Source organism: Natator depressus, chromosome 14, assembly GCF_965152275.1.
Source record: "Natator depressus isolate rNatDep1 chromosome 14, rNatDep2.hap1, whole genome shotgun sequence".
NCBI classification, from domain to species: domain Eukaryota; kingdom Metazoa; phylum Chordata; order Testudines; family Cheloniidae; genus Natator; species Natator depressus.
In genome coordinates this window covers 25518084-25545203 of record NC_134247.1, presented here as the reverse complement: position 1 = coordinate 25545203, position 27120 = coordinate 25518084, and the positions used below count along the sequence as shown (strand labels likewise).

The window sequence follows — 27120 nt, the reverse complement described above, 5'->3', positions numbered from 1 at the left end:
GTGGGATTCACCCCAGGGCAGGCAAACCGCCTCCTTCTGCTGGGGAGGACACCTTAAACTCATGGTGGGGGCTCCTCTGCCCATCACGGGGAAGTTGTCTAGGAGAGAGGTTAAATCAGTGCATTCCTGGGCACCTTGGCCACACCTCTCCCAGAGCAGTGCCATCCCACTGTCCAAGCTGCACCAGCTAGCTCCAAGCCTTCTTAAAGTAGGGATTGCAGGCACCTTCCACCCCTCTGAGCCTGCTGCAGGAAGACTTGCTGTGTCAGGCAGGCCCTCAGCCTGCATTTCTGCTGGCAGGAGCTGAGGCTGGCTAGAGACCACACTCTTGAATTGTGTGGCCATGGATGATTTCTCAAATAATAAGGTATTAATTTCCAGACACAAGCTGTGATCAGTTGGAGCTAAGGCTGAGAGCACATATTACTAATTTAGGGCAAAACCCCATTACCAGTACGTTGTAATTATTCTAAAACAAAGTGTTATAAACCCAGGAAATACACCATCGGGGTAATTCTTAATAGAAATTCAAAGATGCTGAGATGTGGCAAAGCACAGGTAAGGCACCCAAACAACCCAGCTCTGCCCCGTAGTGATGTCATGCAATAATCATAGGATTACGATTCAAATTTTTTGGAGCTGGTGGGCCCAGACTAGATTAAGCTGATTTTAAGGACACATTGTGCTTTTTCATATTTTTACCCTGATGATGTCATTGCAGGGCCTGACAAGAGAATGACTCTAAGCTTTTGAACAGGGGAAGACATTTTTAGTAAGACCGTTTAAAACTTTTGGTTGTTAAGCCCTATTTAATTGAAGCCCCTAACAAGCACTTAGGAAAAAGGCTCTCTTTGTTCAAGATTCAGACACACCTGCCCAGTTTATTGTGAGCTCAGAAAGGTCCCATGCCAGGTGTCTGATTCTGACCTCATATCAGCTTTACGCTCAGCTAACTCCACTTACTCCTGATGTATGCTGGGGTCAGTGAGAAGAGAGTGAGGCCCTCATTGGCTCATCTGTGGTAGAAAAACCCTTGAAATCCCAGACATTCCACAAGCAGAAAATGGTTGGGAAGAAAAACCTTGCAGGCTGTCTTGGTGTATCACAGAAGGGCACAGAGCACAAAGCCACGTTCTTGTCCATTGTCTGTCACCTTTAAGGCCTGAGATCATTGTACGCTCTCGTGTTGCTTGGTGGGCAAGGGAGGAGCCAGGAACTGAGCAAAGTCTGAACACAGCCTCTGACCCAGGTTTCCAAACCACCCTCCCTCATGCTAGGGGGGTTCCCTGGAGTCCATGATTCCCAGGTGGGTTAGTGTGCACATCCCAATGCACAGGCCATGACCAGGATGCCTTTTGCAAGTGTGCCTACCATAGGTTGTTTTCCAGCTGGGCAAAGGCCCTAACCCTCCTCGAGCACTCTTCCCCCAGCAACCTTCCAGCCTCCAAACCTCAGCTCTTTCTGACACAGCTGCATTCAAAGACATGGCTATGGAGTTTTTGTAAAGTAGGAAATATATTTTTTCCACTCTTCCATCATTTAAAAACGGCTGACGAGATTTGTCTTAAACTCCCTTTAAAAAAAACAACAATCTTCAGGCAGGCACCCAGCCCGAAACATTTCAGGCTAGTGTATTGAAAAGTTACAAGCATGAGAAATCAGGGCATGACACTGGACCCTGAACTATAGTGATGTGACCCGGGCAACACTGGGCCTTAAAGGTGCACACTGTGGTTCACCATGAGCAGAATACACCAAGACCAGAACAGTGACAATAACAGGGGCCAAGAAAGGAAACCTCTGCACATGACAGCATGGGAAATCTGCAGGCTTCACTCTGCTCAACAGTGCTCTGCCGAGTTGGCTCAGCATGGGCTGGAATAGCTCAGGTTCTACATGCTGGGTTCTTAGCCGAACCAAGAGTCAAAGAGCTTCCTTCTTCTCACACCACTTCCTGTGTCATTCTAAAGTCAATATTGCCAAAGAGTCTAAGTTCCTGGTGAGCAGAGCCCCTACCATTGGCTCCAGCTCACCCTGAGCACTAACCAGGACACTGAACGCCCTCACTGGGCTGCACACATAACTGGCAGGCCAGTTCAAATAATCTGTGACAATTAGTGACTGAGTGTTATTGAACAAGGAATTTGGGCTGCATGGGACCAGCTCTCAGGGCCACATTCAAGTCAATGGCAAGACTGCTATTGACCAGTAGAGCTGGATCAGATTCCTCCATGAATGGGCCAGGATTGCGTACAGATAAGCCTTCTTGGCCTGTCACTGCTGGGATCTGTTGGGTCTCTCGTTTCTCGCCTTCAGATACTTCCTGTATTGGGAGCGATGCTGGCAGGATTGAAAGTGCCTTTTCATTTGCGTGTCTGGAACAGTACCAGCCCCATGCAGAAATACTAACAGAGAGCACGGCTGGGCTGGGCTCCATCCCTCCCGCAGGTGCTATCTGTAGGCTGACAGGGTAGTAGCAGTCCTGACCCTGCATCTGCCTGAGCACTGCAACCTGCATTTCCTAGTCCACAGCTCTCCCGCCATTCCCACTGGCCAGTGCCAGGCTCCCCGGGGCTGTTCCAAACCCCCAAATACCGAGTGACAGCGTGGGGTGCTGTGCCGCAGAGCCACTGCTCTGAGTCAGAGAACTCCATGGGGCTAGGGCATTTGGCTGTGGAAAGCGCCCCTGTATATTTCACTCAGAAAGGGCTGGGGCTCTGAGCGGACTTTATCCCCTTGGTGAGTCAGCATGGCAGCTTAGCGTGCCAGAGCGAGCAGTCCATGCCCTAACTGCACAGCCTGGGCCAGCCCTTACCAAGACCCCAGGGTGACAAGCTGTTTGTCTCAGGTGAGCCAGAGAGTCAGGAGATGCAGGGTGGAGTGTCTTCAGCATCCTGAAGAGAGGAAGCCCCTTGTGTTCACTAACATGAGTCCTGTGGCCTCTGCATCAGAGAACAGCCCCAGCCTGGCTGCTCTCTCTTGGGGCACTGCTGAGCTGCAGTGCAGACACACAGGGCCTGACTCGTCCCTTCCTGGGCCTTGAGGCTGTTTACACCAGTGCAGAGTGAGTGCAAAGCACCACCTTTCTGATTGGGAACCGTTTTACTCCCACTTTGCACAAGTCTAAGTAAGTGGAATGACATTCCAGGGAGTGGCAGGGGGCACCAAGGCCCACATGGTACACACAGCACGACCCCTCATCCCCATCATCAGGCATACTCATTCTCCCAGTCCTCCTGGCCACTGCCTGGCACTTCAGGCAGAGGCACAAAACCAACCAGCCAACCAAGCAAATGCCAACCAAGTAGCTGTGCACTAACGCCGTGGGGGTGCCTCCCAAGCCCTGACTGATTCCTTACCCCAGCTGTCCCCTGGCTGTGCAAAGAAGGAACTGGATTCTGCTTCGAGCAAGTGAGATGAAGGGATGGTAGGAAGAGACTGAACACGCTGAGGCTTTCTAGCTCAGGCTGATGGAAGCTGTGCTTTCTTCTTTGTCCTTAGCCATAGGGTAGGATTTGGGTTGTGATGCCTAACATAGGTGGAGGGGATGCTGACTCACAAAGGGGTGACTGAACATGTTAGCCTCTTACCTAGGCAATTTAATGGGAGACATTTCTGGGAGGAGATTACAGTTTCCTTTCTCCTCTTAGACCTGGTGAGGAGAATATATGTGCTGCTGATTGGGGCTGCTTGCAGTGAAAATAATATGGACTAACTTAGGTTCTGTTATGACTCTTAACTTTGTATTGGTAATTTCCTGCCGGACTCATATCTAAGTACTGCACTATATGTATCAATGTCCTTATCAATCTGTGCTGTACACACACGTGCGATACAAGACGTGCTTCTCTCTTGACCTACCTTTTATCGCCTCTTTCACAGCTGAGTCAACAGGAATAATATTCTTCTCCACCAGCTCCAAAGGACCTGGTCTGAGAGCAATTTTTTCATTGAGATCATCTGCAAGTCGGGCTCTTTTCAGCTTCATCTGAGTAGCTTGAATGGACCCCTCTGCAGCTGAGTCTAAAAGGCCAAAATTGAAAGCATCAGTTCCAGGTCCCGCTGAACCTGTGCTCTAGCTACAGAACGCTCAGTGATAATGAGATTCCCCTTCTGGGATCACAGTCAAAACAAAACACATTTCAGGTTAGAGCAGTAAACAGAGAGAGATCAGTTCCAGTATTTTGAGCCTGGAACACTGGCTGTTAGACTACTCTCTAGACATAGGACTGTGTGTGGGATGGATTGTGGGTCTCCACATGGTTCTCAATGGTTCCCAGGTCAGAATTCTCAGTTATCAAGTAAAAGATTTTTTCCCCCTAGATTCCAGCTGTGCAAACTCAGCCTGGGACCCTAGAGTTATGCTGGGTTCTGTCTGATCAATAAACAGTCTGCACTGAAACTTAGTTAAAAATTGTGTGGGTGATGTAGGAGCAGAATAGTCTCCAGCTCCTCTCCCCGAGCTGGACTGGCTCTGCCTGCTAATGGGAGCAGACTCCAGCTCCTTGGATGCTGAGATATTAGAGCGTGTGTAGAAAGAACCATAAAAATGATTCAAAGGCTGGAGAGAATCATGCTGTAGAGGGAGAGATGTACAGAGCTCAGTCTGTTCAGTTTATCAGAAAGAAGATTGAAAGTAACTTGATTACAGTGGAGAAGTACCTTCGTGGGTACTACGAAAACGCTGGATACTAAAGGGCTCTTATTCTAGGAGAGAAAAGTGAAACAGCCACAAACGGCTGAAGCTTTAGCCAGACAAATTCAAACCGGAAATAAGGCACAAATTGTTAACAGGGAGGGTGATTAATCATAGGAACAAAATCCCAAGGGAAGTGGTGGATTCTCCATCTCTTGCTATCTTCAAATCCAGACTGGATGCCTTTCTGGAAGGCACAAATTATGCTTTAGTCAAACACAAATTGTTGGCTTAACACAGGGGTAACAGGGTAAAATGTAATGGCCTGTGTTATGCAGGAGGTCAGAGTAGATGATATAATGGTCCCTTCTGGCCTTAAACTCTAAGAAACAATGACTCTCTGAGTCCTCTCCCAGAGCTAGATGGGCTCTGAATGTTAACAGGAAAAAACGGCAGAATTTACTGGTTTATCCTAAGGCTCCATTGATAAATGGTTTATAAAGAGTTGGTAAATGATTACTAGAGGTTTTAATAAGTCGTTAAGCAATTGTTATTCTAGATTGTCACCAAGTCCAACATGTCAATAGATTGCTTATCACTATGATGCTAACACCTTCTATGAATGTGTTTAGAACCAGCCCTAAACACATATTACTAATGTCTGCAACATGCTTATATCTATTGAACACTTACTAAGCCTTTACAAACCATTTATAAATGGACCCTTAATATAAAGTGTGACCAACCTGCAGTAGCCAGTAAAGTCAGGGGACATCTCCGGACCTGAAGGTACCACCACACACCCTTATGGTTCCAAATACAACTACTCTTTGAAGAAATTCAGGCTATGGAAAACACAAGCCTCAGAGTCTCAGCAGCGTGCTGTATAGCCAGTTACAGACCTGATGGGACATATGAATTCATGCTACCCTGTGAGTGGCCATTCACCCCAGTCATCCCCATTTGTCCTTATGAAAGTCTCTTAGCAGCTGTTCTGCTCTACAAAGCTTCTACTCTCCCAGATTAATTCAGATTAAGGTAGGTTGTGAACTGACTCCCAGGAGCTGTTCCAGAATAACTCGATGTGTAGCCAAGCCCTTTGTTTCCCCATTTGTAAAATGGGCATAATGTGAGCCATCTTGGAGGTATATGGCTGGACAGCTGTGGCAGAGGGAGGCCAGTGTTATACAATAGCTCTGTGACAGAGCCAGAACTAGAACCCAGGTGTTCTGGTCCCCCATGCAGGTGGTATCCCTCGCACCATCCTGCCTCCCTCACAGAACGGCAGCTGCCTAGTCAGGAGAGCACATGGAACTTCCTGTTGCTGTTTGTCCTCACTTTATAATCCCAGCTGACAGGAAGAGCAGATGGTGCCTCCTGCATACCAGTCACTGGTTAACTGAAGCTTGCACCGTTTTCAGGTGACTGCACTGATTAACCAGCCAGCGTCTACCTCCTACTCAACAGCTGCCCCAAACCAGAGTGCCAGAATTATGGGATGTGACTCACACTCCTGGCAAACTCAGGCTAACACCCCAGATAGGAGGCTGCAATGGAATGTGAGGGCCATTCACTAAAGCCTGGCACCTGTGACTGGGAACTGGGGGCCTCCGTTACTCCAGCACATGGGGAAGGGATTAGCCTCCGCTTCTTCCCATGGAGGGAGCAAGGGCCTAACAATTCTGGCCATAACAAACGCCTCTTCACTCTCAGGGTTGAGGGGAGCCTAGGAGAACGCCTGCTCCCTCCTTCCTCCTGGCCCCATGGGAGCCCTTCTGTGAGGGCTCCATAGGGCCTGGTCTCTGTGGGAGGAGAGGGGGCAGGGTTGGAGTGTCTCTGGAGTGAGACTAGTTTCCTGGTGCTTCAGGAACAGCGCCTTGGGCTCCCGCAAGATCCTTGCTGGCATGGAGGCTGTTGTGAAAGGTGAGGAGGAGGTGGCACAATGCCTCTCTGTGGATGGCTGTGGGCTCCAGCAGAGCTCCAGAGAGCCGTGGCCTTTCTTCAGGGATGAGGAGGGCAAAGCCCAACCACAGGAGTGAACAGCTGGAGACTCAGAGAGTTCAAACACACCAGGTGTCCTGCACCCAACTAGGACAAAAGCCCCATGGGGAGGACACGGCTGGCTTGTGCCAACCTTGACCCGTGGCGGAGCTGTTTAATCTGTCCCCTTGGCTGCCGGGGCAAGAGTTCAGCATTCACCCTTCTCTCTCCGAGCCCTGTGCTATGGGGCAGATAGGGAACAGATGTGTCCAGAATGGGACAGTTTTTGGGAGGCTGTAGGGGGCTGTGAAAAGAGGCTTCCTGATAATTAGGAGGCACCTGTGAAGTACTCAAGAAGGGCCATGAAAGAAGGGAGAGATGAGCTCGCTGTCATCACAAAGTGTCTACTCGCTGCCCAGTCACAGAACACTCCAGCATTTCAACCTGTCATGCAGCTGATGCTCTGGCAGCATTGGCTGAACTGGCCCAGCGTTGACCCGAGAGCCTAGCTGCCCTGACTGCTCCGTGTGTTTGCGACATGTTGTTCCTGTGTGTTATGGCTCTGTGTGAGATCTCCAGCACTCCCTGCTCTGCCAAGAAAGTCAGGAGTTCTGTTTCCAGCCAGAGCAGTGAGTGCTCCCCTCCAACCTTTCAGGGCTCACTTGGAGTCTGACTGAAGGCTTGAGTCAGGATTTACTGTCTGCAGAGCAGTCTGCCTGCCCTATTGGGACACTAGCTGTGGGTGAAAGAGGAAGCAGTGTCAGAAATCGGCCCGAGCCCAAGACTTGGGGAATGTGCTTGGAGGACACCACAGACCAATTGCAAAAGTGATCGAAGGAAATACTTTTTCCATACAAAATACAATTAGACTGTGGAACTCGCTGCCACAGGATATCATCAAGGCCAATAAATTAGGAAATTGGACATTTACATGGATAACTGGACTATCCAGAATTACTGGAGTTAACGCTAAAACATTTAGGTAGGAATATTACATGTCCTTTGTCACAGTTTAAGTCAATCTCTGACTATTGGGGGTTAGGATTTGAACTTCATGGGAAGCAGATTATTCCACATCAACTTCTGGGTTCTTACACTTTAAGAGCATAAGAACAGCCATACTGGGTCAGACCAAAGGTCCATCTATTCCAGTATCCTGTCTTCTGAGAGTGGCCAATGCCAGGTGCTTCAGAGGGAATGAACAGAACAGGTAATCATCAAGTGATCCATCCCCTGTCGCCCATTCCCAGCTTCTGGCAAACAGAGGCTAGGGACACCATCCCTGCCCATCCTGGCTAATAGCCACTGATGGACCTAACCATGAATTTATCTAGTTCTTTTTTTAACCCTGTTATAATCTTGGCCTTCGCAACATCCTCTGGCAAAGAGTTCCACAGACTGACTGTGCGTTGTTTGAAAAAATACTTCCTTTTCTTTGTTTTAAACCCTCCGCCTATTAATTTCAATTGGTGACTCCTAGTTCTTGTGTTATGAGAAGGAGTTAATAACACTTCCTTATTTACTTTCTCCACACATCATGATTTTATAGATCTCTATCATATCCCCCCTTAGTCATCTCTTTTCCAAGCTGAAAAGTCCCAGTCTTATTAATCTCTCCTCATACGAAAGCTGTTTTATAGCCCTAATAATTTTTTTGCCCGTTTCTGAACCTTTTCCAATTCCAGTGTATCTTTTTCGAGATGGGGCGATTTGCATGCAGTATTCAAGATGTGGGCGTACCATGGATTTATACAGAGGCAATATGATATTTTCTATCTTATTATCTATCCCTTTCTTAATGATTCCCAGCATTCTGTTCGTTTTTTTGACCGCCGCTGCACATGGAGTGGATGTTTTCAGAGAACTATCCACAGTGACTCCAAGATCTTTTTGTTGATTGGCAACAGCTAATTTAGACCCCTTCCTTTTGTATGTATAGTTAGGATTATGTTTTCCAATGTGCATTATTTTGCATTTATCAATATTGAATTTCATCTGCCTTTTTGTTGCCCAGCCACCCAGTTCTGTGAGATTCCTTTGTAACTCGTCGCAGTCTGCTTTGGACTTAACTATCTTGAGTACTTTTGTATCATCTGCAAATTTTGCCAGCTCACTGTTTACCTCTTTTTCCAGATCATTTATGAATAAAGCTACGTTTTAGTCATGGGTATTTTTAGTGAAAGTCACGGACAGGTCCCGGGCAGTAAATAAAAATTCATGGCACATGACCTGTCCGTGACTTTCACTAAAAATACCAGTGAACAAAACTTGAGGGAGGGTCTGCTTGGGGGCCCTGTGGGTGCTGGGGGAGGACGGCCCAGCTACTTTGGCGGGGGGCTGGGGTGGCGTGCAGCCCAGGACCCCCGCTGGTGCTGGCAGGGGGGGGGAAGGTGTTAAAAAATGTTATCTCTGCATCCTGTCCAGAGGTGACATGTACCCAGTCAATATGGGGATAGCTGAAATCCGCCATTATTATTGAGTTTTTAATTTTTATAGCCTCTCTAATCTCCCTGAGCATTTTACGGTCACTATCACCATCCTATTCAGGTGGTCAAAAGTATATCCCTACTGCTATATTCTTATTATTCCAGCATGGAATTACTATCCATAGAGATTCTATGGTACAGTTTGGTTCATTTAAGATTTTTACTTCATTTGACTCTACGCTTTCTTTCACATATAGGCCACTCCCCCACCAGCATGACCTATTCCGATATATTTTGTACTCTGGTATTACTGTGTCCCACTGATTATCCCCATTCCACCAAGTTTCTGTGATGCCTATTACATCAATATCCTCATTTAATATGAGGCACTCTAATTCACTCATCTTATTATTTAGGCTTCTAACATTTGTATATAAGCACTTAAAAATTGTCACTTTTTAACTGGTTTCAGAGTAGCAGCCGTGTTAGTCTGTAGCCGCAAAAAGAAAAGGAGTACTTGTGGCACCTTAGAGACTAACAAATTTATTTGAGCATAAGTTTTCGTGAGCTACAGCTTACTTCAACTCACGAAAGCTTATGCTCAAATAAATTTGTTAGTTTCTAAGGTGCCACAGGCACTCCTGTTCTTTTCACTTTTTAACGTCTGCCATCACGTGATCTAATTGAATGGGACTCTTTTTCATTTGACTGTATCTCATCAGAGCCTCTCATCAGATCATTTGACTGTTTCTCATCAGATCAGTATTTCCATTAGTAGATCCTCCGCTAAGGGATGTCTCTGTCTGAACAATGTGCTCCTCCGCACCTGTCGGCTTCCCCCAGCCCTTAGTTTAAAAACTGCTCTATGACCTTTTTAATGTTAAATGCCAGCAATCCGGTTCCATTTTGGTTTAGGTGGAGCCCATCCTTCCTGTATAGGTTCCCCCTTTCCCAAAAGTTTCCCCAGTTCCTAATAAATCTAAATCTTTCCTCCCTACACCATTGTCTCATCCACGCATTGAGACCCAGCAGTTCTGCCTGTCTAACTGGTCCTGTGCGTGGAACTGGAAGCATTTCAGAGAATGCTACCTTGGAGGTCCTGGATTTCAATCTCTTACCTCGCAGCCTAATTTGGCCTCCAGGACCTCTCTCCTATCCCTCCCTATGTCACTGGTGCCTACATGTACCATGACCACCGGCTCCTCCCCAGCACTATACATAAGTCTATCTAGATGTCTTGAGAGATCCGCAACCTTCACACCCGGTAGGCAAGTCACCGTGCGGTTCTCCCAGTTATCACAAAATGAGCTAACTTTGTTTCTAATGATTGAATCCTTCCAATGGACCAGGTGCCAGCTACTGTCAAACACAGGATGCTGAGCTAGATGGATCTCAGGATTTGATCCAGTCTGTCAATGCCTATTTAAGGATGATGAGGGCTGCATTGGGCACAACATGAAATACCTTGTGCTACAAGCCCCTTACATACTCTGATTGCCATCAAGATCTGGGGCAAAGTAACCCTAAAAGTGCGTCTTGCAGAGAAACAGGAAAATAACAGAAGATTTGGGGCCACAAGAGAGATGAAGGTTTGGAGAAATCTAAAAATATGTGAGGAACAGCTCACCCAGCCTTACCTTGTAAAATGTGCATATTGACCAGGTCTGATTGCTCAGGCCTGCTTCTGATCTTGTGCTTTAGGTAATCCTCAGTCTGCAGGACAGAAATACAGAGAATGTTAGATCTCCAGCTCCAGCTAGTAAATTACATAGTGCTGGCTCTTTCTGCTCAGCTATTGGAATTGTTCGTGTTTTCGTAGGAAGAGGGAATAACTGCTTTTCTCCACTGAGTGAGCTGTTAAGTGGTACCTTATTCACTCAAGTACTAGCCAAAACTTGGACAGGAGATGCCGAATGAGACAAAGTGATGCTCTTGGAATCAATGTTGACAATTCAGCAGATGGCCCTTGAAAGGTCTGTCCTTTTAAGCCTCCAGAGAGCTGCACCTCAAGACCCCCAGCACTGCTGGTGCCCAGGCTGTTCTGACAATATGTGAAGTCTGCTGGAGCCCTGTTCACCGCGTGTGACGACTATTCACCAGTGCATGCCTGGATCTACCCCCACAAGACAGCACAGCATGTTTCCTTTGGGGTTGGTGCTGAATCAACACCCCAGCATGGTGCGAGAGGATGCTACGCTGCTGGAAATAGATTCATAGATTCATAGATACTAAGGTCAGAAGGGACCATTATGATCATCTAGTCTGACCTCCTGCACAACGCAGGCCACAGAATTTCACCCAGCCAGCTTTTGGATGAGATGTAAAACTAGGAGCCTGACCCTCTGTACCAATTCTCTGACACCGTTTGCAAGAGAGAGGTATATTGGCTATTCCAGTGCTGATAATGACACTCTGCCTTTCTAAGTCCCCCACAGTTTCCAGGGTACTCTGCACTTCCTGATGTAAGCTGCTAGGTCCTGTTGCTCTGCACTTAACTGCTGAATTCCACTTTGTGAAATGGCTGAGAAAGTCATGCCCTCATCTTAGATACAAGGGTGATAAATGCCTTAGAAATAGATAGACAAGGTAGGTGAGGCAACATCTGTTACTGGACCAAGTCCTGCTTCACCTACCTTGTCTCTCTCTCATATCTTGGGACCAACATGGCTACAACAACACTTAGAAATAGACATGTAGATAGATACTGATATACAGTGAGACCTTCACTGAGGACAGCACTTAGTAAACAAACATCTTGTTTGCTCAAGTGACAAATTAGTATTATTATTGGAATGCCCAGAAAATGCCAGATCCTTTCTAAATAGAGAAGAAATGATGCCTGCCCAATGAGCTATCAATATAAAGGCAAATGAAAAGGGTACAGCAAACACACGGGTATATTAGCAAACACACATCTACTCACACACATGCTTAATTGTATTATTACAGTAGGAAATATAAATTATACTCAAGTTAGCTCTTCAGCTTGTCATTGTCATTCAGTTGACTTTCAGATGTAGCCAATAGAGTTCTATCTGACAATTAGTTAAAGGCCATTCCACTACTCAGAGTTTGCCAGCTACGTGTCTGGATATCAGTGAAAGAAACTTACAAGCAAAAGCAGGCAAGCTAAAATGTCCAGCATTGCAAGAGGATTGTGATGTAAGTGGCATTTCTGTTTAACGGGGGGAAAGACAATAATCAATGGGATACTATAATACCTGATTATAAACTATACAGGAAGGAATGATTAGGTCAAAGAGATGGGGGAGTCCCATTATCTTAAAGATTCCATGGAACCTAGTGAGATACCAGTTCTGAGTAGAGAGGACCACACAGTTGAATCGGTAGAGATCCAAGTCCCAAATGATAGGATTACAAATATATGAGTGAAATGATACTTCCAGTCTCCAGTTAAAGAAAATGCTATCGAATGCACAGTGCTGAGGGTGACCAAAGTAAAATCTACATCTACAAAAGGAGTTATAATGGGTATCTCTTAGTACCTGCATAAAAACTGATCAAATGTCACTTCAGATTTTCAAAGGTATTTAGGTGCCTAAAGATGCAGATAGGTGCCAGGTGGGATTGTCAAAAGCAACTAAGCAGGTTAGATGCCTAGCTCCCTTTAAAGTCAAGGACAGTTAGATACCTACTCTCTTTTGAAATTCCTACTAGGTGCTTATCGGCATCTTTGGACACCTAAATAACTTTGAAAATCTGGCCTTTCAGATCCACATGTAGAGAAGCAACTTCTTGTCACCCTAGTGAGAGAACACAAGAGGAGGGACTATGCTAAATTGAGTCCTAAGTAACATAGAGGTAGGTTCTAGAAGCAGCTATAGTTGAGTTGCCAAGTGATAGTGACTATAATATAATTAAATTCAACGCCATTGAGGGAGGATTAGAAACAGTCTAAAAGGCAGAAATCAGTCCGTAGGAAGAAAGAGTCAATTTGCAATATAGCAAAAGGTAAACAGTGAGATGCCACAAAGTTCTGTGCTAGGATGGTGTTATTTCAGGTACTTATTAGTATACTGAAAAAGCTGGGGAGCAGTGAGGTGGAAAAATCTTCAGATGGCACAGTGTTATTTAGGTCAGTTAAGATTAGAGCAGGCTGTGAGAAACTTCAGAGGGACTTAACCATGCTGGGTGACTGGGTAGCAAGAATGCAGATGAAATTCAGTGTTGACAAAGACAGCGTAATGCACACTGGAAAGAAGAATTTACGCTGATTCTACACCCTATTAAGTTCTAAATTAATTGTAACCACTCAGGGAAAACATCTTGGTGTCACTGTGGGCAGCTTAATGATATCTTCTCAGTGTGCAGAGATGGTCAAAAAATGCAATCATAACATTAAGAAGCATAAGAAATGGGATGGAGAAAATATTGAACAGAATTATGCAATTCTATAAATACATGATAGGTCCTCTCCTGGAATCATGTATTAAGTTCTGGTCACTCCATCTAACAACATATCTAGCAAAAAGAGAGATGTTCAGAGACAGGCAATGAGAATGATGAGAGGTATGGAAAGACTTTCTTATCAGGTGAGAGTGAAAAGAACAGGACTGTTTAGTTTAGAGGGGAGATAAAAAGAGGTCATATGAGCTAGTGAGTGGTATAGAGAATGAATGGTGTCTCATAACACAAGAACAAGGGGAGGCTAGTAAATTCAAAACTAACAAAAGGAAATGTTTTTCTACATAATGCATCGTTAACCTGTGGAACTCCTTGAAACAAGATATTGTGACAGATATGGCAATTTCTTGCAATATCCTTGAAAAATCTTATTGAATTAAGTTTAAGTATCTTGGAGTCCATTGTATTAAAAATTCCCAGTTTATGTATTATTGTGGAATTTTATGTAACGCCTTTAGAGGGGAGACATGGCCAATGTAAACCCTGGGAAGTGTTATAAGCTTCAAAGGACTATCTGAAACAATGTGCCAGACAAGAATGAACCTTCAGGACAAGCATAAATTAAGTGCATTTCCCAGGAAATCTCTTGGGGGAGATGAATGCAAATGTACCACACCCTAGTTATGCAAAAATCCAGCCTTTTGAAGCTATGCCCGGTGGAAAGAATCATTATCTGCTAATTACCTGTTCCTGGAATTTAAGGCTCAAAGGCCAAAACTGTGTAATGGAGAGATGCATAGGTGTGCTTGTTCTGGGCTAACAGCTGTTTTGAACTAATAACCACAGAAAACTCTTGTTGGTGTTTGAACTACTGACTCCTACCAGAGCCCTTGTTGGAGTGGGCGTGACCTCTGATAAACTTACTAGCATGTGTGTAGGGTTTTTTTTAATGTTTTCTCTATAATGCTTTCATCTTACGAAGAAATGTGCTTGCTTAGAAAGGGCTGTACGGTGACTTTTAACTGGGGCAATTATGCTGTTTATAGCCTCTGAGAAAGGAAAGCAAAGCTGGCCTGCCTAGGCCACCTGACTTGCTGGGGAACTCATGATGAAGGCAGGGAACTGTGCAGTTGGAAAACCCCCAGTTAGGAGGGAGAGAGATGTGGGTCTCTGCCCAGGAGAAGTGATGGCTGAGGAGCTGGGAGCCTAAAAGTGGGTGTCTGTGGTGGGCCAGAGAGGGGCAATACAGGTGCAGATATTGCTGACTGCAAGAGCTTCCAAAAGAGGATTCCAAAACGGACGAGGCATTATATGAGTAATGAGAACACCCAGTTACATTACATTGGAGAAATGTAACTGTGGTACCCACGTAATGACATAATACTTCAAAGATCTGACTAATCATATTACCTCCCCATGATTTCTCCCATGCTACCTGTGATGCATGGAGGAATCCCTTAGTCAAATTGTATAAATCCATCACCAAGTCCCTCCTCAAAACTTACCTCTTCCATAATGGATGCAGTAAACTGCAAGCTGATCACAGCTAGACAGGTGCCAATTTGAGTTTACTGCTCCTGACTGGCTAAGAATTTGGAAAATCCTATTAGTTTTGCCATTCTGTCTCCCCCATTCCCCACTCTGTGATTTGTGTTAACCTCCTGTTATGCCTTCATGCTTCAGAGCACAAACTGTCTGATGTTAGGAAGAAACTTCCCCTGTGTAATTTATTCCATAATTGTCCTTCCTCTGAAGCATCGAATACTGGCCACTGCGAGAGAAAACATATCAGACTAGATGGGTAGCAGATCTAATCCTGTATAGCATTCCTATGTATCCATGTTTCCCTGGTGCCTTGATTTGTTTAAGTGGTGTCACTATACACACAGTGTGTAGTGACACAGTGACACCACTTAAACTGTGTGTATAGTTCTGTGAGATCCTGTGCTCTGAAAGACCTTTGGAATAACATATCTGGAGGTGCTGGATTAATTTAATTAAATTAATTTCACATTATAGGCTACCAAACAGCCATCAGATAGTTTCCTGACTCAAGCGAGACTCGAATCACTAACATAGAGGTCTGTCAACAACCCCTTGGACCATCTAGTCCACTGTGCATTAACTTTAACATTTATTGTAGTTCTGGCTCTTCTCAGCCCTTCCTGGTTCTAAGTAGGAGGAGAAGTGGCCCAGGGGCACAAAGGCAGGAGATGCTGTTATCATGATGTGTTTAGCATCAGGGGAAGCTGAAAATATTGGGACACACAAAACAACCCGTTATTATCAGATTTCAGACCAAGTTTGTAGAGCATGGAATTTGGAGAAGATTCAGATAAGCAACCAAAATGTCATTGGCTGCTTATCTGAAAGGACCCAGCAATCCTTCTGAAATTCACTGGTTACTGCCCTAAACAAAGGGCACCCCTATAAACAGGAGTATATTTTTGTCATGCATTGTGCTCTTTAGCATGCTCTGAGAACAAAGACATTTTTGGGCATCTCACTCATAATCCTTTGCTCTTCCCCCAGGCAAGCAGCCAATGGAAGCCTTTGAACGGCGAGACAGAGAGACATTAATGTATACTTGAACAATAAAATATACGATACTTCAAGGATACTTTAAATTGCTTGAAATTTCCTAAACATACTAATTTTTCATAGGCGTGTTTTGTTTCTTACATTAGTCATTTATGATTGCAGGAGACAAAGGGCAAGTACCTAGAATATGTTAGTTCACAAGAATACTCCCAAATGTTTCAAGTTAACTCCTTCACATACAGTGCCTGTACAACTAGCTGCAAACAAATCTCTCATAGAGTAACTGAATGAATTGCTATAGTCCATTAGAAATCACGGAGAGCCAATCATGTAAACAAGGTATTTCCCTCTTAAGATAGCCATGCTACTCTTATTGCTCTGAGTATGCATCATGAACCAACTATTAATAAATATGATATGGGGAAAGAAATGAGGATGAAGAAAAACATACTCAAAGACCAAATGAGAAAATGGGGATAGTTTTGGATTAGCTAATCTTGGATTGATGCAATGGAATCAATGCAATGTACTTGATATATCAGCAGATCAGAGGTTTGTTGTCTATTGTCAGCACTGCAGGGTATCTTATTCCTTGCTGCATGTATTTTTCTAACCTGTTGTCTTGGACTGTGTGCTTTCTGAACTGGGCCCCAGGCAAACAGGATAGCTATGTGAACCCTGGAGACCCTCCTAGGGTATGTTTACACTTTGAGCTGTGGGTGTGATTGCCAGCTGGAGGAGACACTCACACTAGCTCTGATTGAGCTAGCATGCTAAAAATAGTGTAATCATGGCAGCATCCATGGTGGGAGGGGCTACCCACCCAGAGTTCATGCCTATGGTCTCGGGTGGCATGGCTAGCCCCTCCTGTGGCTCATGCCACCGCTGCTGCTCTCTATTTTTAGTACACTACCTTGTTCTGAGCTAGTGCAAGTATGTCTTCTTGAGCTGTGACTCACCCCCCTGCTCGAGATGTGGCCATACCCTAGGTTTAGCTGGGGCTGGCCAGTGTGTAATGTAGGGGGTTTGGAAAGCTGACATAGTTCCCCCAAAAGTGATCTAACCACAGGCATTTTCAGACTTTTCTGGAAATGGCCACTTATCTTATCTCTGCCATTAGCAGTATTGAGAGGTGCCTGAGTTGGGCTAGATAGCTGGTGCCAGCGTGAGCAGAGCACATTCCCGGGAGGTACTTAACTGCCTGAGAGGCTTTGCAATATCCCAGCGGACCCTGGGGCATGCTGCAAAGCCAAAGGTCAGGCTTTTGCTATGTGATGACAAGTATGACTTGCTTGGGGACTACTCACTGCAGATGACAAAGGGCATTTCAATTCCGCCCTGGACACTTGTTTAGGGCTCCATTCTGCGAGTTCAGTGGCTGAATCAGAAGCCAGAAGGGCTGTTCATCTACTGGAAGGCATGAATCTGTCCCATAGATCACTGTCAGCCCTTGTACGAATGCAGGATTCTGATCCCCTTCCTCAGGTGTAAGCGTCTTCCTGATCTGGCCGATGCATCTTTCCTCTACCCCTCAGAGCTTTCTGAGTCATCCTGTGGACCTCTGTTCTTTACTCCACAGATCTCTGTGATCCACCCCACAGAACTCCCCTCCACCCCGAGGATCTCTGTGATCCACCCCACAGAACACTCCTCCACCCCGGGGATCTCTGTGATCCACCCCACTGAGCTCTCCTCCACCCTGGAATCTCTGTGATCCACCCCACAGAGCTCTCCTGCGTCTTGGGGAGCTCTACGATTCACCCCACTGAGCTCTCCTCCACCCTGGGATCTCTATGAGCCATCCCACAGAGCGCTCCTCCACCCTGGAATCTCTGTGATCCACCGCACTGAGCTCTTCTCCAACCTAGGGATCTCTGTGATTCACCCCAGAGAGCTCTTCTTCCCACTGGGATCTCTGTGATCTACGCCACTGAGCTCTACTCTACCCTGGGGATCACTATGATTCAGGGCTGTCAACTCTTTGGGTTTACCCTGCAGGCGTTTTGGGGGGCTCCTGAGGTCCTTTCCTGTTGCCCCATTCCTGGGGTGAACTTCCCCATGGGAGGTGCTGCCGCTGCTGATGGGCATCTTCCTCCCACAGCTCATGGAGCAGACAGAGCTCTTTGGGATGGGGTGGGAATCCTCCCCAGCTGGCTCTGCAGGGCCTCTTCTACAGCTGCCAGCATTGCCTGCAAAGGGGGAGGGTGCTTGAGTAAAGAAACTCCCTCCTGGCCCCAGCACACCTGCGAGAAGGGACTCCTATCTGTCCCACTCTCCTCAATGCCCCTCCCCCTGTACAGGGCGACAAGGAGCCCAGCACTAAGGAAGTGCAGAGCAGGGACAGCCTATTACTTTATTTATAGGGTGCTCTGTGTGTAGATTAATGCATTGGGGGTTTCCAATATAACTACCTGAGCGTTCAAAAATCATGAGATTTAAATTCTGTCACCAAGAAATCACCTTTTTTTTTCACCGTTGGGCGAAGCTGGCTGCTCCTAGTTTGTGTGGGATCATTGCAAGGCCAAAATTCATGCTTCAACCAGCTCTAAGGGGGGGTGGTCCACTACTAGGGCTACCAACTTTCTAATCGCAAAAACTGAGCACCCTTGCAACGCCCCTTCCCCGAGGCCCTGCCCCCGTTCACTCCATCCCCCCTCACTCCCTTACTCGCTCTCCCACACCCTCACTCACTTTCACGGGGCTTGGGCAGGGGGATGGGGTGCAGGAGTGGGTAAGGGCTCTTGCTGGGGGTGTGGGCTCTGGGGTGGGGCTGGGCATAAGGTGTTTGGGGTACAGGAGGGGGCTCCGGGCAGAGGACGAGCGGTTTGGAGTGCAGGAGTGGGTATGGGGTGAGGGCTCCGGGAGGGAGTTTGTGTGTGGGAGGGGGCTCAGAGCTGGGGCAGGAGGTTCGGGTGCGGGGTCTGGGTGGGAGTTAGGGTGCAGGAGGAGGTTCCGACCTGGGGCAGGGGGTTCGGGATTCAGGGTGCAGGCTCCGGCCGGGTGGTGCTTATTTCAAGCGGTTCTCAGAAGTGGTCGGATTATCTGGCTCCTAGACGAAGGGACCAGGGGGCTCTGTGCGCTGCCCATACCCACAGGCGACCCCCGCACCCCGCAATTCCCATTGACTGTGGTTGCTGGCTAATGGGAGCTGTGGAGCTGGCGCTCAGGGCAGGGCACTGGGGCCCTGGCCACCCGTGGAGATGCCCTGACCACCCGTGCGCCTAGGCGCTGAACGTGCTGGCCACTGCCGGGAGCTGCGTGGAGCCAGGGAGCCCTCCTTAGCCCCGCTGCGCTGCCAACCGCACTTTTAGTGGCCAGGGTCCCTTTTCGACTGGGCTTTCTGGTAAAAAACCGGTTGCCTGACAACCCTATCCACTACCCCTTCCCAAGCTGCCACTCCATCCCCCTCTGTCCCCTCCCTAGCTGGACATGATAGTTGGCTGCCTCACTTGAATTCTCCCTCCATAGTTTCACCATAGTTTGCTGGCCCCCACATTTATTTGCCAGACATATTTCCCTGCTTGTCTCCTAAATCTTCTTCCCATCACATACTCTCTCTCTGCCCCCCACATCCCTTGCACCCCCCTGTCTGCCCCCCACTTTCCTCCCAACCCTATCAGTATGCCTCATGCCCCTCCTATCCCCCACAATCCCCTCATTCTCTTGTTTCCCACATTCCCCTCACACCCACTTGGTGTATCTTACGCTTTCCACATTTCCCTACACATCCCTCAGCCTGCCTCCTGCCCCCCACCTTCCCCTGCCCCCAATCATGCCCCCACAGCCTGCCTCCTGCCCCCCACATTCCTCTGCCCCCTAATCCTGCCCCCACATTCCCCTGCCCCCTCAGCCTGCCTCCTGCCCCCACATTCCCCTGCCCCCTTACCCTGCCCCACATCCCCCTGCCCCCTCAGCCTGCCTCCTGCCCCCACATTCCCCTGCCCCCTCAGCCTGCCTCCTGCCCCCACATTTACCTGCCCCCTCAGCCTGCCTCCTGCCCCCACATTCCGCTGCCCCCTCATCCTGCCTCCTGCCCCCACATTTACCTGCCCCCTCAGCCTGCCTCCTGCTCCCATATTCACCTGCCCCCTCAGCTGGCCTCCCACCCCCACATTCCCCTGCCCCCTAATCCTGCCCCCACATTCCCCTGCCCCCTCAGTCTGCCTCCTGCCCCCACATTCCCCTGCCCCAATCATGCCCCCACATTCTCCTGCCCCCCTCAGCCTGCCTCCCGCCCCCACATTCCCCTGCTCCCTAATCCTGCCTCCACAGCCTGTCTCCTGACCCCACATTCTCCTGCCCCCTAATCCTGCCCCCACATTCCCCTGCCCCCTCAGCCTGCCTCCTGCCCCCACATTCCCCTGCCCCCCACAGTCCCCTGCCTAACACTGCCCCCACATCCCCCTGCCCCCTCAGCCTGCCTCCTGCCCCTCACATTCCCCTGCCTCCTAAACCTGCCCCCACATTCCCCTGCCCCCTCAGCCTGCCTCCCGCCCCCACATTCCCCTGCTCATGCGAACCATGCTCTCAGCAGGCAACGTCACTGTTTGCACTGGTGGAGTTTGTTACAGGGTTTAAGCGAAGTAAATGCCAGAGGTGCAAATAGCAGTGTTGCCTGTCCACACTATTTGTTGCACTGGTGTAAGTACATTGATGGCAGTAGCGGTCCAGGCAAGGCCTGATTCAATTCATGCAAATGTCTGCAAATGAAAGGTAGACTGTTGGGTGTTTTGTCTGAAGTTCCACACTGGGGGTGCCTGTGATCTTCCTCAGGGATCTCTCTCTTCCACTCTGGAAGATCTCTACGATCCACATCTTGTTTCTCTCTACCCCCTGGATCTCTCCTGCATTTGATATAGTCTGCACTCATTTCACATGGGCAATATGCAGCTGAGGTCCACATCGCAGACAGGAAAGAAGACACTTGCTGTAAATGAAGCTGTGTTAATGTCAGTGGAAGCAAGATATTAGGCTCAACGATTATAATGTTGCTTTTATGCAAACTCCCTGCCTGTCTCCAACAGCCTGCCCAGACTTGGAGGATAATACACAAATTCATTCATTCACATGTGTGCAAGAAGTTACCTTGGCTCTCTCCAGGTTTTTCCTTTGTTCATGGAATGCAGATGGGCTTTTCAGTGCTGCAATACGAAACACAGAGGCACAATCAGCACAAGGGAGGGAGCAAACAGCCACCAGAATACTCAGCAATAGAATTTTAACAAGTGCTATAAAAATAGCAACACAAATGAGCCGATCTCTTTATTGAGCTAACTCAAAACTCAGAAAAGCTATGGGAAATCCCAGTAGCTCAACCAGGCCGTGGCAGGAGAGCAGAGGGGATGGAGAGCAAGGGGAGAGCAGAAGCCACACGGGCAGAGAGGTGGTGCAGGCTGTGCAACTCAGCGCTCAACAGGACACTTCCTCTTCCAGGGGAGGCTCTTCCCTGGAGAGCTCTAGGTGGGTTACAGCACCAGGAGGCCTCAGAACAGAGTGGGGAGGAGAAAGCAAAGTGTCAGTGCCCAGAAGAAAGGAGACCTCCTTAAAGGACTCGGTCAGCAGGTGGGCCTGCAAGTGACTCAAACTGTGAGGCCAAGTCCAAAGAACGTGAAAAAACAAAGGGATCTCATCATTCTTCACTTTGGTTGCAAGTGTATATTAAACACAGGACTCAGAAGTTTTAGTTCTCTGCTCTCCTCCCCAGTTTCTCCACTCACTGCACACCAACCTCTTCTCTGTTCATTTACATAATCCCCTTCTCTGCAGCTCCTGCCCTCAAGCAGCCTTCCTGGCTCTCCAAAGCTTTTCTCCGTTCCCCTGTGAAAGGTGCTGGGCAACTGAACTGTGGGTTTGGGGAGTGCTAAGTGGGCACATGACCCAGCCTGGGAGCAAAAGTCAGCAGGCTGCCCTGGCCACCACTTTCAAACACTCTTCCTGAAGGTGTTTGGTTTTCCCCAGAGAGGGTTTACAAGAGACGGGCGTCTGTGCAATTCTGTTCACCCTCTTCAGAATATTATATCATGCAGGGGAGGCCAGCCTGGTTGGTGAGGGTCCCTGTGGCACATGCTAAGGCCCACAGCTCTCTAGGGACTACATACAGTTTGTGGGTTGAAAATCTGGGTAATTTCTGAATTCCACTCTTTGTTATTCCTGGGTACTTCAAAATACCAATCGACTATAAGTTCTTTAGTATCATCTCAGTATCAACTTCCAAGAGCTGAGTGTAAAGAGTCTGTTTCCAGTGCTGTTCAAAGCCTCTAATGTCAATACCTGGAACTTTATGTTAAAGCTCAGCTATAACTTATTTATATTTCTGGCTGAAAACCATGGTTTCCAAAGTGCAGAAATAAAGGCTGTGAACAAAAGCAAGGCCCCAGTTTGCTCCCTGTCACAGTATTCCCCATTTACAGGGTGTAAATGAGAGCAGAGTTTGGTTCTGCATTTGAAATCTGTAGGAAAGACTAAGTCTTTTTTGGGTCTCCAGGGAATTTCTTCTCTGGCAAGAAAAGAAAAAACCTCTCCTTGGGTTCCCGCATTGAATGCAGGGGACATTCTAAAGTGAGGAGTTCGGGAGTCTGTTTTGTTTGGCACCATTTATTTAGCTAACTTACTGCTTGATCCTTGAGAGGAATGAAAAAAGGGGTTAGAAATTCATTTTACACAGGGCTCAGAAACTAGCGGCCAGTCTACACTCCAGAAATGTGGGAGTAAATAGGGAGCTCAGGCAGAACAAATAAACATGTAGGGGAAGGGAAAGGAGGCCAAGGGGAATTTTGGGTGGATTGGCTGGTGGAAGGGGATGGATCCAGTGAAAAAGTAGGATGGATCACACCAAAGTACAAAGGGGCAGGGAACCTTTTCTTGCTTCCAACATTTCAAGAGCAGACAGACAGACATGCTTGTTTGATTGTGCCGTGCTTTGGTGAGCAGCCATGAGGATGGTGACAGCTGTTTTAGTTAAAAGCAAAATAAAAGGAGCGCACGAAAAAAAAATGAAGTAAGTAAGGGACGTTACTTTTTATAGCCCAGTTCACTACGAAGTCCTAGTGTTATGAGGTTTCTGTGGGCAGGAATTGACCAGCTCAAACTTCATTTCATGCTATTCATAATGAAAGTGTTGCAGAATTTAGTCATTTACCAAGATTTTGGAGGAATTATGTGGATGCTGCAGCTTGTATTAGTCTGCAAAACAAATAAAGGTATTGCTAGCACCAGTTCTTCAGACAACACATCAGGATAGATCTGTGATGGGATTCACCAGTTTGGAAGTGCAGGTGGCTTTGCAGAAAATGGACGAAGCTGCTGCACTTGACACGCCAATTTTAGGACTAGATTTTGCCTTTAAGGCACAGTCCTGTGTTTGGGAGGATGAGGAGGAGCCTCTGTGTAGCAGGAGCCCAGCATGAATTAGGCCAGAATTCTACTGGGGATCCTGGGAATCAATCTCTGCAGCAGCAGCTGGTCCACCACCAGGTGCAGTGAATGGCTAGTCCCAGCCCATTTTGGGTCAGCTAGCAGAGTCTGACTTGCAGATTGTGGCTGGCCCCTGCGCAGGATTGCTAGGGAAAGACTCCTTGCACACTCTTCCCTGTCTGGGCACATACCCACACAATCTGCCCCTTTGTGGATCATGAAATATAGACAGCGATACTCCTGACTTTATGGTAAATGCTTCCCAGCAGTTCCACAGAGTGAATTTGCCCAGTAAATCAGGCCTAAAACATTTTCATCCAGCCAATAAAATTGCATCTGGATGAGACGTTCAATAACATATCCTGTTGTTTTGGTCCTCCCATTCACTAACAGGGCACGTTTGGCTCAGTTACTTTAGTGCAAATCCAGAGTTCCTCCATTGACTTCACTGAGCCTGATTCTCTGCTTACTTTCACAAGTTCTGCCCTGTGTGACTCCATTAGCTGAGCGAGGTTGAGATTGGAGCTTGTGCCATTCTCACTTAAGGCAGTCACCCATCTCTCCCAGGGGAGAAGAGACGGGCATGTCGGCAAAGCCTTCCTCTCTCTTCAGTCACAGTCTACCCCATAGGCTGTGCAAGGCTGGTCCTTGCCTTTGCCTCCCTGACTGCTTTAGCTATTCCATTTGGAACTGATCACAGACTGACCTTTCCCAGCATCAGGCTGTTCCCACTGTTGGGGCGAACTCAGCTGCCACATGGGACACTCCTGCTGCACACTATCTAAGATGCTTCAGCTTGGTGCAGTCTGTATTATTTGTCTGAGGCTTTCACTTTCAGTAAATTGTAGTGTTCAGCACCTCCAAGTGCTGTTGAGAACATTCGTAACTCACTGGTATCCAGAAGGGATTGCTCAACACTTTGACCCACTGATTTTCTATTATTGTGAATATTAATCTGTCTCTCTGTCCTCTGTGGGTGGAAATCTAGAAATGGATCAGTTATAAAGAGGAGGCTAAATTCTCTGCAATAGAATTATGCCAGCAGAAAATCTGGCGGAGGGATTTTAAATTACCCTTGTCCAAAATCCAATGGACAGTGTCCGCTCTTGGACCAGTTTCATGATTAAGATCTGATATCTCGTGACTCCTTAAGGCTGCTGTACCTCATAGAGTAGCTTTCTAATATACTGTATAAAACAATCATATCCAGCCCTGGTGACTTTTGGGATCTCAAGCTTTAAAATCATGACACCCAGGTTTACAGAACAGCTCTTTTTGATATATTGTACTTTGTACTATGTACTTTGTGCATTACAGCAACTCCACCTCATTCCATACTCACCTCAGTGTATGGAATGAGGTTCCAGTCCATGTGCACCTTCAAGAACTCAGCTTACATATGTATGCTCAGTGCCAGCAGAACATGGGGACACCATTAGGAACAGACCCTTGTTGTTAGGACACATTGACTCTGCATGCACAAAGCATGCTTTTAAACCCCCTGCGAGCTGGACTATTGAAAGGCACCTGTGAGATGCAGCAACAATCCCTGTGTTAAATGTCTAGTTTCTATCCTTCCTTGTGACATGATAGTGCTGTTAAGAAATGTGCACATTTGTATAATGGCAAAAGAGTATTTTTTTGTCTTCATTCTCAAAAACGAGTGAACCATTTGTGCTTAGTCTCTCTCCACATGGCCCCCTTGGACAGAGGCCTGCAAGATGCCAGCCCAAAAGGTGAGAGTGTGGCAAAGCTGTAAGCAATAGGAAAAGGCCTTTGAGGTTTCTGCACTAGTGCCAGTGCCTCTGCTGTGCATTTCTGAGCCGTGCGCAATGCAGGGATTCTTTAGAAAGCGTTAGGTCCCCATTTCTAAAAGCGCACGCGCCCCATGTCGTCATGCCATCGGGGGATTTCCAACTGCTCAGACCTTTACACTCAAGAACTCCAGTTTATGCGCATGCAATGGGACTTTTTGCACACTCATCTTGAGTGTGCCCCTTTTAAAATGTGGGCCTGTCATCTAACAGGAGATGTTAGAGGTGGCACAGAAATCTGACACTGTCACCAGCTCTTGCATTTCTATCATAAGTCTGCCAATATTTGGTGTTTTTCTTAAAGCCCCAGGCTCTTGGATTTACATAAGAATCTTAATTTACATTAAAAATTAAAAAAAAATAAATGTCTAGACTTCCTGTTCGCAGAGAAAAGCTTGAAAGTATGAACCCAACAGGCTCAAAACCCAGAATGCAAATCAAAAGAACTCAAAATTTATTATGTTGTAAAATCTCACGGTTTTTATGACAATCTCATGATTTGGGGCCTGACTCATGATTTTTGCGTGCTTGAGGGTGGTAGTACTACACTGATTAGCCTTCTATTGCTAACACCGATAACAGACTCATGAAAGCAAGAGAATTAGAAAGATGGTGGGAGAGATAGTCCAGGTATTGAATGGAATGCTACAGACATACTGTTACTGAAATGTCTTGTTACTGGAGAGCAGAGACCATACTGCTATCCTCTGGGTTTAAGAGCTGTTTGAACAGCACAGTCCTTAAGGGGGTCCATATTATAAAGTACAATAGCCAATAACAGAGAAAGAAAGGAGGAAGTAAGAAGTGGATTAGGCCTTGCAAATTTGCAGTCCTTAGCAATTATTCTAAAGGGGCAGTGAGGAGACAAATTGTATAGGGACAAATGCTTGACCTGGGTTACTGCTAACATTATAGCTCCTGTAAATGGAGGGCTGTTCTAGACTAGGATGAAATGTGTCAGTTAACAAGACAGAAGGGAAGTCTGAGATCTAGCTGACTGGCCCCATTGTTGCCATTTGCTGGCTTCATGCAGCTAGGCAGTGCAGGTGCAGCAGGCAGGCCGGTTTCATTCTTGCCCTTCCTGGCTCTCATATGCTAGCACAGTGCTGTTGGGTTTGGCTTTGGCTTTCTGAAACATTGGGCTATAGCCAGTGCTGGGCTGGGCTGGATCCCACCAACTGAACGAGCGGCTGCAGAGCCCTGGAGAGGGAAATCTGCTTAGGAGGTAGGGGGATCTGAGCAGGGCACAGCCACACGTGTGCTCCACTCATCCAGGGGCCAGGGGATGCGGAGCAGGTGTGGCCCCCAGGAGATGCACTGACTCAGCATGGCTGCCAGCTGGCCTCTGGCTACGCACCTGCTGGGGAGTTCTGGCTGTGCCTGGGAAAAGGGCTGGGTATGAATCCCACTAGGTAGCACAGTCCCTGCTGACTCATGGTCGGGGAAACTAGCACACTCGTTTAAACGCCTCTTTGACATAAAACAGCAAGCTGTGCAGCCTTGACTGCATGGCACTGCCCTGTGACAGGGAGACTCTGGCCACCACCAGGCCATAAACCACTTGAGATGTGGAGAAAAATCATGATCACTTTCACCCCCTCTCCCCTCTCCAGGGAAATTCATTCCAGCAGAAAATCCCAGACAGCTCCCAGCAGCTTGCTGTTGATTTGCCAGCCTGTTTCCTGCCTCTGGGCCCGAACCTGCCAGGTGATGAGCACCCCCAGGAGAGACCCAGCACTTTGCAGGTTCAGATGTGTTATCAGACTCCTGCTCTGACCATGCAGCAAACTGCTTGTCCCAGACAGGCCTGTGCTAACCTACAATAGAGATTTTGAACAGAACAGGAGGGTGACCTGCAATACACAAGAGAGTGGGACTAAAACTCTACTAAGGATGATGGCTAGCAGGCCAGATCCTCAGCCAGTGTAAATCGGGGCAGCACCAC

The 27120-nt window shown here is 47.4% G+C and overlaps 1 protein-coding gene across 7 annotated transcripts in view; it reads right to left on the bottom strand.

Moving 5' to 3' along the window:
* Positions 1–27120, bottom strand: part of MYOCD (myocardin) — a 92336-nt gene that overhangs the window by 30724 nt on the left and 34492 nt on the right. For 6 of the 7 annotated variants that reach the window (XM_074971165.1, XM_074971160.1, XM_074971163.1 and 3 more), the window contains exons 3-5: positions 21034–21089; positions 10680–10755; positions 3862–4023 (exon numbers count right to left, since the gene is read on the bottom strand). In XM_074971165.1, coding sequence (XP_074827266.1) covers positions 3862–4023; positions 10680–10755; positions 21034–21089 — 294 coding nt within the window. Of the gene's footprint in view, positions 1–3861; positions 4024–10679; positions 10756–15914; positions 15959–21033; positions 21090–27120 lie in introns of all 7 variants that reach the window. The other variant, XM_074971166.1, reaches the window with a different exon arrangement.